Source organism: Salvelinus alpinus, chromosome 10 (genome assembly GCF_045679555.1).
Source record: "Salvelinus alpinus chromosome 10, SLU_Salpinus.1, whole genome shotgun sequence".
In the NCBI taxonomy this organism is placed as follows: domain Eukaryota; kingdom Metazoa; phylum Chordata; class Actinopteri; order Salmoniformes; family Salmonidae; genus Salvelinus; species Salvelinus alpinus.
Window position 1 is genome coordinate 52,406,000 of NC_092095.1, and position 13,078 is coordinate 52,419,077.

Below are 13,078 nucleotides of genomic sequence, written 5' to 3' on the forward strand. Positions count from 1 at the left end.
ATGGTGTCCATATTAGGACAGTCACACATCACTGTAAGTTCACACCTCTGCTTGTAATAACTCTCTCTCTGTTGTTTTTCCCCATGCAGGATCTGAGGGAGGAGTGTCTGAAGTTGCGGACCAGAGTGTTTGACCTGGAGCAACAAAACCGGACCATGAGTGTCCTCTTCCAGCAGCGAGTCCGACCTGCATCAGACCTGCTCCTGCAGGTAGGGACCTGTCCACTCATCTAGTCCCAGAACCACTACAGAACCTCATTGTCCCGGAACCACTTTAGAACCTCATTGTCCCGGAACCGCAATAGAACATAATTTTCCCAGAACCACTGTAAAACCTCATTCTCCCAGAACCAATATAAAACCTCATTGTCCCAGAAGCACGATAGAACTTCATTACCCCAGAACCACTATAGCACCTCATTGTCCCAGAACCACGATAGAACCTCATAGAGCAACTATTGGCCATGACTCAGGTGTGCCTGACTGATGGAGTTAAAATAGCATTTCACTGCTATTAGTTTCAGTATTAGACCTATGTTGGTTCTTGTGTTCAATATCGTTGAAGGCAACAGTGTGGGTGTAAGGACATCTGCTCCAGTAGCAAATTTGCTCACTTCAAACTTCTGAAGAGCAGCGATATTAGATCATCCATCGTTTTGTGATGGCGATGTGATCCTGAGTCCGGGGTCTGTGATATCATCATCGCTAAAAAAACAGTGTGCTCATGAACCATCCAGCCTCCACGGAGCTGCAGGGCTCAGACAAGATCATTTGAGAAAGTACCGAGACTCGCGTCATCCATCCTGGGCTCTCTCGGGGGGACGGTAAACCTCTCAACCAAATTACCTCTAGCGCACCAGACCTTGTGGCACGTAACACAGACATAGATGCTAGAGAGAGGGGAGGGTATGTGTGTGTGTGCGCGCACGTGTGTATGTAGTCTGCTGTGGGTAGGAAGGCACACTTACTGTAACACAGAAATCATTTACTCCAGTCACTGCAGAGAGAGACAGAGAGAGAAATATTGACAACCATGTCTGCTATAAAATGGCCGCATGGATTTTCCTTAATCTGATTTGCAGCTATGGCCGTCCAGCTCTCGTTACCTTACCTCCTCTCAGAGTGGTGGGTGGAGGCTCTCAGACTGCCACAGTGTAAAAGAGGGAGATGTGGGGTGTGAGAGGGAGCTCAGGGAGGGCACAGACGGATAATGAGACTCCTACTGGTCTTAATGAGAACATGTGGCTCAGAAAGGATGGATGAGAGGAGCTCAGGGGAGAGCTGAGTGCAGGTACTATGCAAGTCAACACATCCAGGTACTATGCAAGTCAACACATCCAGGTCCTGTCAAGTCAACACATCCAGGTACTACGCAAGTCAACACATCCAGGTACAGAAACAAAGAAAGTTATAGTTGAAGAATAACTTTTTTTTATTGTTGACAATATCTGTAAAACAACAGCCTCCAGAACACTGGTATTGTTGAATAGTCCACAAACCATTTTAATGGATCTCGTTTAAGCAATGTTTCGATCAATAGACCCTCATCACGATTTGTTCAGGTGTTGACAAAATTCGAAAGGATATAAATGAGAATTGCGAAGAGCGAGCTGACGACAATCCTTTATCTACCTCAAGTTCAGGAGAGAGTATGCCCTCTGTCAGTCGCCCTCTGCTATGCTGACACATGGATAATTGAAAGTCACAGTCCACATTGTCCAGTGAAGGGTACAATTTTGACTGGAAGGGAGGCATTTTCGTCGTCCCAACAGATTGGGCGAAGCTGTGGATGCACTATTTTTGTCCCAACTTAACCAGGGCATGAATAAAGTGAAATGTGTAATTGTTTATTCACTATTTGTAACTATTTAATAATATTTTGATTTAATAAACTAATATGTATGTTCTGGTTATATCCTACAAGAGTAAATGTTAGCGTATTCAGTCTGTTCAGTAGAGCATTTGGGTTCAATATACAACGTGATCAACAAGACTATGAAGAGAGCAATATACCGTAAATCTATTTGTTTGTGTAGCAGGAGCCTCTGTCTCTGTCCCAAATGGTATCCTATTCCCTATATAGTGCACTTTTTTTTTTTTTTTTTTTTACCAGAACCCATAGCGCTCTGGTCAAAAGAAGTGCACTATGTAGAAAATAGGGTACCATTTGGGACAGAGCTGGCTTTTCACGAGGGAGTATGCCGGGAATGAGGATTTGTAGCAACACATTTTTTCAGCAGTGAGGAAGTGAGATTTTATTGTGAAGGAGGCGGATAGATTTGAAAGATTTATGTCTAACTTTATGTCCAACCGATGTCTGCCAGCACATTAAACAACAAGAAAATAATTGACACTTGTGTAAGCGATAGCTAAATCATACGTTATAGGAGGATTTTTTTGATATTTTTACATGGATTCCTCAAAGAGGTCATTAATTTTATTGAAAATCTCATGATTCTTTCATGGTTGTGGTTTTGTCGATATGTTTCAGGTTGTCAACCTTGTTTCTATTTCTGGGATTAGTTTCTCTATAAAGGTGGCTGTGACAACGATGACTAGTAATACGAGTGCTGAAAGAATATATGATTGATTGAGTCAATTAAAACATGGGTTTGAAATCAGTTCCCTTGCTACTTATTGTGGATCATTTCTCTTGAAGTAGCCTAATATTTTGCCCTCTAAAACGGCTGCAGGTAACCTTCTGTTTTAAAAAAATGATTATTATAATTTTTTTATTTAACCTTTATTTAACTAGGCAAGTTAGGGGTTTGCATGAATTACCTTTATACCATAACCTACCATCAAATAGTAATTAGCGACAGTAGAGCTAGACATATTAATATTTCCTTTCAGTCAGAGTATTTCATTTCTACTGTTCTGGGAGTCGGTAATTAAATGTGTTATTGGCCCCTGGGGCCATCTTGAATTTCCCTGATAACGAATCACTGCTCTCTATTGAGATTGTGATTAGGAATACTGGGAATATGCTTGACCTGCTGTCGCCTCATGTAATTTGGCATTTCACATGCTGCAAAGCTCTGTTCGCTGCAGTTCGGCCAGGTGTTTAGTAAGGTGTATAAGTAGCGAATAATAATTCCCTCCTTCCACTTATGCAGCCTTATCAAATATGACAGGCGAGTGATAATTGAGTTGACAATTATCCGTAAAAGTAGGTCCTGGTTGCCGTGGAAACTTCCCAGGCCCCTCTGGCAGGACGTAGTAGCTACGCAGTACCATTCAGTAATTTTTGCATTCTGAATTTTGATGGGCTTTTGCACAATGGTTCTCCTCAAAGGGTTGCCTTTGCTGGAGTTGTGTTAACTGGACTGCCTGCACAGTATTCCTACTCTGGTTAATGTCTCAGAGTAGTACAAGAGCCATGTTTTGTCTTAGCTTAGCCAATTCCCTGCCATACGTTACCTGTATCCTCTGACTAAGGGAAGACCAAGCCTTGAGTGCAGAATCAAACGTAGATTAGGTAATAGGTAGTAACAGAGAAGGTGAGGTCCCTCAGTGTGCCTCCGTCCTTGGCGAGATCACACTTCCACGCGGTCAGGTACAGTGAGGCTAGCCCTAAGAGACACAGAGATGGGGGAGCTGTCCGCCCCCCATGTCCCCCCTCCCTCTCCCCACCCCTCCCCATCGGAGGCCTTGTGACACTATTGACTGAATCATTGATGACTGTGCTGAGGAGGTGTAATCCTGCACCCCTACGATAACATCAGCCCCCCTTTTCTTCTCCTGACACTCAACCACTCCCACCCCCCTGTGTGGACAGCCTATACCCTGGAGAGGAGCGATATGGCTTCAGAGAGGACTACATTTCTATTACGGGCTTTATGGTGAGAGAGACGCCATCTGGCATGTTAAGTCCACTGTAAAGGACAACCTGGACTGAGTCAGCTACAGGGGAAGAATTCTCATCTACATATAAACTTTAGGTCATAATGGGAAGTTAAGCGGTATTCAAGAAAATACTTGGTTTAGAACAAGCTGTAGTAGGTATATTTTGCCTCCGTTAATTCACAGTTATGTACATGATATGAATCTGATTTTCAAATTGAACTACAAATAAGCAGATCGTGTTTTAAAACCTTTTCATTTAATTACTGTCACTTACCTTTAATTCTTACATTTTAAGTCTTTGCATAAATGTGTAAGCAATAAACAATATATTTTATGTAACAATTTGATTATACCTAACAAACTAATTGAAAACTATTTAGCATCAAATGTGCAGGAACTGTGCAAAAAAAGGGATGAAATAAAATGGATTAGAGGCTCAACATGCTGTTTATATACAGTACCTGACTACATTTCCATTTAATCCAGTTTAAACAGCTCTATCATTATTTCTATATTTCATAAGTTAACTGACGATGGAGAACAAGAGAGCACACTGCGTCTAATCCTTTTCCACATCCCCATCGATCGCGACCGCTCTGGACCAAATTGACTTGGGCCAAGTTATAAAATACGGAACATTCCACTGAGATGACCTCAAGGTTCAGAATTTCCAGAAAATAGCCAAATAGCCTATTAGCTGTGAAAGAGAGTATTGATGTCCCTCCAGGTCCCTGATAGCACACAATATGCTGTACAGTACTAGAGAACCAGACAATATGTAATGAGAGCATTACATGGTCACCATTTATGAAAATAAAATAAAATATATACTGTCAAAATTGAGTATATTCATTTAAACAATTAAAACAATGTTTGTGTCCTGTTGCTGCAGATATACAGCACTGCATGATGGGTTGAGCAATTTCAACTCAATTGAAATTTCGCACACAAACACAGTTTTTCTTCTTCTATCCTCATGGGGACGTAAAATGTATTTCCATTCAGAATCCTATTTTCCCTTAACCCTAGTTGTAACCCTAACCCTAAACCTAACCCCTAAGCTTAAAATAAACCTTCGTCCTCATTGGACGTGGGTAATGTCCCCACGAGGGAGAATTTTCCTCATTTTATTACCCTTGTGGGAACTTAATGGGATTTTAACTTAATGGGATCCCCACACGGTTAGAAGAACCAACCCACACACACACACATCAAAATACAAACCAATTACTTTTACAAAAACCCATTGGAAATCAATATGATTTAATCCATTAGAATGTTGCCATTTATAGCCTATCATCGTTTAGCTGGTCTGCAGGATAGAGTCAGTGTCCCCTTAAACTCAGTCTAAATGGGGCTGAGATTACGGAAAGAGAAACAAGAGGGAGGCTTAATTTGGCACTCTAGGGAGATAAAGGGGTCATCTAAATGTGATTTAATCCACATCTCCAGTTTACATCCATGTTCCCTTAAACTAGTACCAATTCGCTCTTAATTTGCACATACCGTATAAATGCATCTACAATTAACAGCACCACTTGGAACTATTTCCATCCATTCTCTGTGCTTCGCAGCGGGTGGCTCACACACAAGCAAGCCTTTGTAGCTTTTCAAACTTGATCAATACAAATGCAATGCATTGAGATTCCATGTCGAGTCAACCAAGACGTATGTCCTGGGAAGTGTTTCTTTAGCCTAAGGGACGCCATATGGTGAAGATACATGTATTAGCTGGTGTTCTACTACTAAAGCCTCGCTTCACATTGCATGACGTGTATTACACTCGTGCAGCAGTCATCACAAATGTTACATAACATATTGAGCCTTGAAATGAAGGAGACCTACCTGTAAATTCCTGGGAGGTCTTCAGGTGGCTTTGGTTAGTTGCTTTCAGTGAGATTGTGACTATTGATCCTCTGACAGTAGTCCATGGATGTTCTGAACACAATGTTCAAGTGGCAATTGTCAATGCCCAAGGCTGGGTTTATGAAACAAAGGACTAGGATTGTTATCCCTCTCATCATGAATGCATCTTTTTCTTGGAGATTTCAAAAGAAACTGGTTACAAGGGGCTGTCATCCCAAGTAAAAGGAATATGGCTTCCAGGAATATGGTTTCCACCGTAGATATAAATGCAATGCAATAGTGTATCTATCTCTATGGCTTTCACGCTGCGTTTGCAGGAAGGCTTGTTAGCTCGAAGCCTCCGGGACCCCAGGGCTCGGCCGGTGTGTTGATCACTAGCACTGGGACTGATTTTATTTCAAGCTTTTCGACTTATTGTCTGGCTCTCTGTTTCTTTGTTGGATCAGTGGACTCATGTAGTGAGCCGGTGTCTTCATGCTAAAGGCTATTTTCGGAAGGTCACCTCCATACTGTAGCTCTGTCCCTGTTACTCAGTGTAACGGTAGATAGCACATACAAACTCTAGAATGGCAAAATCTTGCATCGGAATCTCGCACTTAAACGGGTGGAAACATGAAGGCTGTTTGTATGAAATAATGGATAATGTGATACTATGGTTTGGCCTTGGGCAAGGAGTTTGAGATCAGTGCTTCCTGAATGACACAGCTGTGCAGCAGAGAGTTTACGAGGTGTGAAACTGTTGTTTAATAAACATGTTCTGAGCGTCCTCTGTGATTTAGTAGAGGAGTAGCTCTATACTCAAGGAGCCATCTGGGTCGTCTGAGTAGTAGAACAGAGATGATGTGAGGTAGAAATTGCATTTCTATTGTTGTACTGAGTAAGAAAAGAGGTAAACATATATTAGGCTCGGCCTGTCATATTGTATACTCTCTCCCTGTCTTTTTTATTCAGATATACTTCATTTATGTTAAAGGAACATTGTGGGATATCGCCCGCATCTCCAACTAATGATGTCATGCAAATAATCATTTTCATAACTTTCAAATGATTGGGATTAATTGTGGACACTGAAGGAAGACTATAGATGGACTTAAGCTAATATACTATACACTCAAAGTTCCACAAGGTGACTCTCATCGCTGCAACGACGGCAGCGTGAAATCCTTCTGGCGGTTATGTTCATCTAGAGTGGGCGTACACAGCACGGGAAGGAAAGTTAGTGCAGAGTACAGGAATCTGGCAATTGTATTTCATTATCGAGATGGAGAAATCAAAATAGATATGAGCGCAGCAGAAAATTTCCTCCCTCAACGAGCATTAAAGTTGCCTTTCGAGGGGAATGTGGCATAAATCGAGTGTTTTGTTACAGCATGTTTGCCGTTAAGTAGATCCGAGCACGGGGAACCGGGCAGTAATTAGGTTGGAGGATTAATATGTGAAAATGTATTTGGTTTTGTATCCTTCCCCTGTGAACGGAAACCAAAGAAAATAATGGATCGCAAAATAGTGTTTGAACATGAATACAAAAATCAAAGGAATCCCTCGCTCCCCAATGCAATTATTTCCCATTCACATGAATTATTCTTAACAGATGACATTAATGACATTGAGTCTAAGACTATTGAAGAGTGCCCTGCATACGATCTCAGTGGAGGGAGAAAGAGGTTTACTTTCAAGCCCTGGGAAAGTACGGCTGAACCAAAGCGTTTTTGCGACCTGCTCAAATGTGATTTTTTTCGTTTTCGTTGTGAGATTTGAATGAAAATGATTTATGTTTGATGGTAGACTTTCTATTGTGTATTCATTAATCTACTACTGGAAAGGTGTGATTGATACAGAACACCAACATGAAATGCAAAATAGCATGCAATATAATATAGTTGTTTGATTGCCACATTCTTCTGTACAGTTGAATGTGTTAAATGCCTTCTCTATGTAGTGAATACATTTCTGTATGTAGTAGAGACATTCAGTAAGACCTTGTGCTTTCTTGTCCTTTCAGAAACTCCACTCTCGGATCATGGATTTGTCTGCCTCTGATCTCCTGGAGCCGGAGAGGAGCAAAAGCTTCCCGCTATCCAGGAACACTGACTCTCCACCTCATGTAAGATTGATGGAAAACAATCCAATGGCATGTTCTTTTCCCCCCCAGCCTCACCCATATGTATTGTCCAGGCATCAGAACTGACGTATAGCCCAGAGAAATCATTAGGGAGGATTAAAATACCAGATCTACCTATTTGGGGATTTGATCTGCCGTACTCGGCAAGCAGAGTTGGCAGTATCACATTCTTAAAGGTATAAATCCTTGTCATTTTACCAGAGGACCATCGATTGAGGCTCGTCTTCAGTAAAAATGAGTCTGCGGGATAGTGTAGAACATTAGTCAAGTTATATATTATGTATTAAGGTCTTAAAATGAATTCACTCTGGTCTTGTGTCCTTTTACTCCTTGAGGACCCAACCTGATAAACCTTCATATATAGTATAGAAATGTGGCAACAAAAAAAAGTGAAAAATTGATTGTGTAATAATGTTGAAATCTGATAATGTATTCATGTGTTTGCGACAAGGTAATGAGTTTGGGAAAAGAAGCCGTGCAAATGTGATATACTTGCAGTACAGATTGGTACAGATTTCCTGGGCCAATTAGTTCGCTTCCTATTATCTCTCTGACTGAACAGTTGATTAGAATTCTGAATCGACATTTGTTTGGACAGAATTGTGGAATAGGACTGATGCAGAAAACATCTGTTGGGGAGATTGCTTCTGAAAGTATGATTGATCATTTGCATCTCACTGGCTAATTATAGAGTCGAAGCAGTAGCTTTCGTAACACTTTACAGGAATACTGAAAACCCCAGAAAGTCTCACACATAAAATATCAGCCACTGGTAATCTAACTTAAAACACTCAATAGACATGCAAAAGACCCAGTTTTTTTTTGCATTAATGTACAAAGACAAAAGCGGTGTGTGTTTGGACAGCCTTGTAAAATGCACCAGTGATTCAATATTGCATAGTCATAGATGCCCGGCCATATTCTTACCTTCTGACATCATTACCATCTCAAATGACCCTGTGAAGCTCTCTGTGACACGCGCCAACCTGCTCGCCCCTGTTCACCCCTGCCACCTGTCCTCCAGCTGTTCCCTTATCTCCCTGGGTAATTGGCTTTCACTGGAGCCCATCAGCTGTCACCCCTAGCTACTAACCCAAATCATGCTCCTCCCCTGGCATCAGCCATGTGTCTGTGTCCCAGACTAGATTTGAAGACATTCAAGACATAAACACTGGAGAGTGATGGGGAAAGCCTTTCAGTTAAAATACAATATAACACGCTGTATGGGTCCAGACCCAACTCTATAAATCAAATCAAATCAAATTTTATTAGTCACATACACATGGTTAGCAGATGTTAATGCGAGTGTAGCGAAATGCTTGTGCTTCTAGTTCCGACAATGCAGTAATAACCAACAAGTAATCTAACCTAACAATTCCACAACTACTACCTTTTACACACACACAAGTGTAAAGGGATAAAGAATATGTACATAAAGATATATGAATGAGTGGTGGTACAGAACGGCATGGCAAGATGCAGTAGATGGTATAGAGTACGGTATATACATATGAGATGAGTACTGTAGGGTATGTAAACATAAAGTGGCATAGTTTAAAGTGGCTAGTGGTACATGTATTACATAAGATGGCAAGATGCAGTAGATGATATAGAGTACAGTATATACATATGAGATGGGTAATGTAGGGTATGTAAACATTATATTAAGTGGCATTGTTTAAAGTGGCTAGTGGTACATTTTTACATAATTTCCATCAATTCCCATTTTTAAAGTGGCTGGAGTTGAGTCAGTATGTTGGCAGCGGCCGCTAAATGTTAGTGGTGGCTGTTTAACAGTCTGATGGCCTTGAGATAGAAGCTGTTTTTCAGTCTCTCGGTCCCTGCTTTGATGCACCTGTACTGACCTCGCCTTCTGGATGATAGCGGGGTGAACAGGCAGTGGCTTGGGTGGTTGTTGTCCTTGATGATCTTTATGGCCTTCCTGTGACATCGGGTGGTGTAGGTGTCCTGGAGGGCAGGTAGTTTGCCCCCGGTGGTGCGTTCTGCAGACCTCACTACCCTCTGGAGAGCCTTACGGTTGTGGGCGGAGCAGTTGCCGTACCAGGCGGTGATACAGCCCGACAGGATGCTCTCGATTGTGCATCTGTAGAAGTTTGTGAGTGCTTTTGGTGACAAGCCGAATTTCTTCAGCCTCCTGAGGTTGAAGAGGCGCTGCTGCGCCTTCTTCACAACGCTGTCTGTGTGGGTGGACCAATTCAATTTGTCCGTGATGTGTACACCGAGGAACTTAAAACTTTCCACCTTCTCCACTACTGACCCGTCGATGTGGATAGGGGGGTGCTCCCTCTGCTGTTTCCTGAAGTCCACAATCATCTCCTTTGTTTTGTTTTGTTGACGTTGAGTGTGAGGTTATTTTCCTGACACCACACTCCGAGGGCCCTCACCTCCTCCCTGTAGGCCGTCTCGTCGTTGTTGGTAATCAAGCCTACCACTGTAGTGTCATCCGCAAACTTGATGATTGAGTTGGAGGCGTGCATGGCCACGCAGTCGTGGGTGAACAGGGAGTACAGGAGAGGGCTCAGAACGCACCCTTGTGGGGCCCCAGTGTTGAGGATCAGCGGGGTGGAGATGTTGTTACCTACCCTCGCCACCTGGGGGCGGCCCGTCAGGAAGTCCAGGACCCAGTTGCACAGGGCGGGGTCGAGACCCAGGGTCTCGAGCTTGATGACGAGTTTGGAGGGTACTATGGTGTTAAATGCTGAGCTGTAATCGATGAACAGCATTCTCACATGGGTATTCCTCTTGTCCAGATGGGTTAGGGCAGTGTGCAGTGTGGTTGCGATTGCGTCGTCTGTGGACCTATTGGGTCGGTAAGCAAATTGGAGTGGGTCTAGGGTGTCCGGTAGGGTGGAGGTGATATGGTCCTTGACTAGTCTCTCAAAGCACTTCATGATGACGGAAGTGAGTGCTACGGGGCGGTAGTCGTTTAGCTCAGTTACCTTAGCTTTCTTGGGAACAGGAACAATGGTGGCCCTCTGGAAGCATGTGGGAACAGCAGACTGGGATAAGGATTGATTGAATATGTCCGTAAACACACCAGCCAGCTGGTCTGCGCATGCTCTGAGGACGCGGCTGGGAATGCCGTCTGGGCCTGCAGCCTTGCGAGGGTTAACACGTTTAAATGTTTTACTCACCTCGGCTGCAGTGAAGGAGAGCCCGCAGGTTTTGGTAGGGGGCCGTGTCAGTGGCACTGTATTGTCCTCAAAGCGGGCAAAAAAGTTGTTTAGCCTGTCTGGGAGCAAGACATCCTGGTCCGCGACGGGGCTGGTTTTCTTTTTGTAATCCGTGATTGACTGTAGACCCTGCCACATACCTCTTGTGTCTGAGCTGTTGAATTGCGACTCGATTTTGTCTCTGTACTGGGACTTAGCCTGTTTGATTGCCTTGCGGAGAGAATAGCTACACTGTTTGTATTCGGTCATGCTTCCGGTCACCTTGCCCTGGTTAAAAGCAGTGGTTCGTGCTTTCAGTTTCACGCGAATGCTGCCGTCAATCCACGGTTTCTGGTTTGGGAATGTTTTAATCGTTGCTGTGGGTACGACATCGTCAATGCACTTCCTAATGAACTCGCTCACCGAATCAGCATATTCGTCAATATTGTTGTTGGACGCAATGCGGAACATATTCCAATCCGCGTGATCGAAGCAGTCTTGAAGCGTGGATTCAGATTGGTCGGACCAGCGTTGAACAGACCTGAGCGCGGGAGCTTGTTGTTTTAGTTTCTGTTTGTAGGCTGGAATCAACAAAATGGAGTCGTGGTCAGCTTTTCCGAAAGGGGGGCGGGGGAGGGCCTTATATGCGTCGCGGAAATTAGTATAACAATGATCTAGGGTTTTCCCAGCCCTGGTAGCACAATCGATATGCTGATAGAATTTAGGGAGTTTTGTTTTTAGATTAGCCTTGTTAAAATCCCCAGCTACGATGAATGCAGCCTCAGGGTGTGTGGTTTCCAGTTTACAAAGAGTCAGATAAAGTTCGTTCAGGGCCATCGATGTGTCTGCTTGGGGGGGAATATATACGGCTGTGATTATGATTGAAGAGAATTCCCTTGGTAGATAATGCGGTCGACATTTGATTGTGAGGAGTTCTAGATCAGGTGAACAGAATGACTTGAGTTCCTGTGTGTTGTTATGATGATCACACCACGTCTCGTTAATCATAAGGCATACCCCCCCGCCCCTCTTCTTACCAGAAAGATGTTTGTTTCTGTCGGCGCGATGCATGAAGAAACCAGCTGGCTGCACCGACTCCGTTAGCGTCTCTTGAGTTAGCCATGTTTCCGTGAAGCAGAGCACGTTGCAATCCCTGATGTCTCTCTGGAATGCTACCCGTGCTCGGATTTCATCAACCTTATTGTCAAGAGACTGGACATTGGCGAGTAGTATGCTAGGGAGTGGAGCGCGATGTGCCCGTCTCCGAAGCCTGACCACGAGACCGCCTCGTTTGCCCCTTTTACGGCGTCGCACAGGGTCGCCGGCTGGGATCAGATCCATTGTATTGGGTGGAAGGCAAAACACTGGATCCGTTTCGGGAAAGTCATATTCCTGGTAGGAACGATGATGAGTTGACGTTAATCGTATATTCAGTAGTTCCTCCCGACTGTATGTAATGAAACCTAAGATTACCTGGGGTACCGATGTAAGAAATAACACATAAAAAAGCAAAATACTGCATATTTTCCAAGGAACGCGAAGCGAGGCGGCCATCTCTTTCCGGCGCCGGAATTGTAGACACTAGTAAGTCTGTAAACGTTTGAGCCAACTTCTAGACTGAGAAGCTGAAATAAGGCTTGTTAATCAGTGTTTTTGTAGTGTTTTCCTGCATCTCTCATAATTGTCTCTACCTTCTCCACCTTAATCCCCTTTATCCAGACTCGTTAATGTATGTGGCACTAAATCATGACTAAGGGTGTCTTTGGAATCCATCCTGCAGGATGTCCAACTGAACGGAAAGGCGGGACTTCCTGTGGCCAAGTGTCTGAGCCAGCTGAGTCTGACGGTGCAAGCGCCAGTCTACCCACGCAGCAGCTGTAGCAGCAGCGAGCTGTCCCTGTCTAGCGCCTGCAGTGAATACTCCAGTGGCTCCTACACCTGGAATGAAGGACGCTCCTGTGGGAAAATGGTACGATGACCAGACCAACCTCTCCTCACTCTGTCTCTGTGTGTGTGTCGGTCTCTGTCTATTCTTCTTTGTCTCTGTCGCTCTCATTTATGAACTTTATCAA

At 43.7% G+C, this 13,078-nt stretch overlaps 1 protein-coding gene across 7 annotated transcripts in view; it reads left to right on the forward strand.

Annotated features, from left to right (window-relative positions):
• The window catches only part of LOC139532230 (nck-associated protein 5-like), a 160,826-nt gene that overhangs the window by 114,634 nt on the left and 33,114 nt on the right, over positions 1-13,078 (forward strand). For all 7 annotated transcript variants that reach the window (XM_071329592.1, XM_071329599.1, XM_071329594.1 and 4 more), the window contains 3 exons: positions 90-209; positions 7,714-7,815; positions 12,787-12,975. In XM_071329592.1, the coding sequence (XP_071185693.1) occupies positions 90-209; positions 7,714-7,815; positions 12,787-12,975 (411 nt within the window). The remainder of the gene's footprint in view (positions 1-89; positions 210-7,713; positions 7,816-12,786; positions 12,976-13,078) is intronic.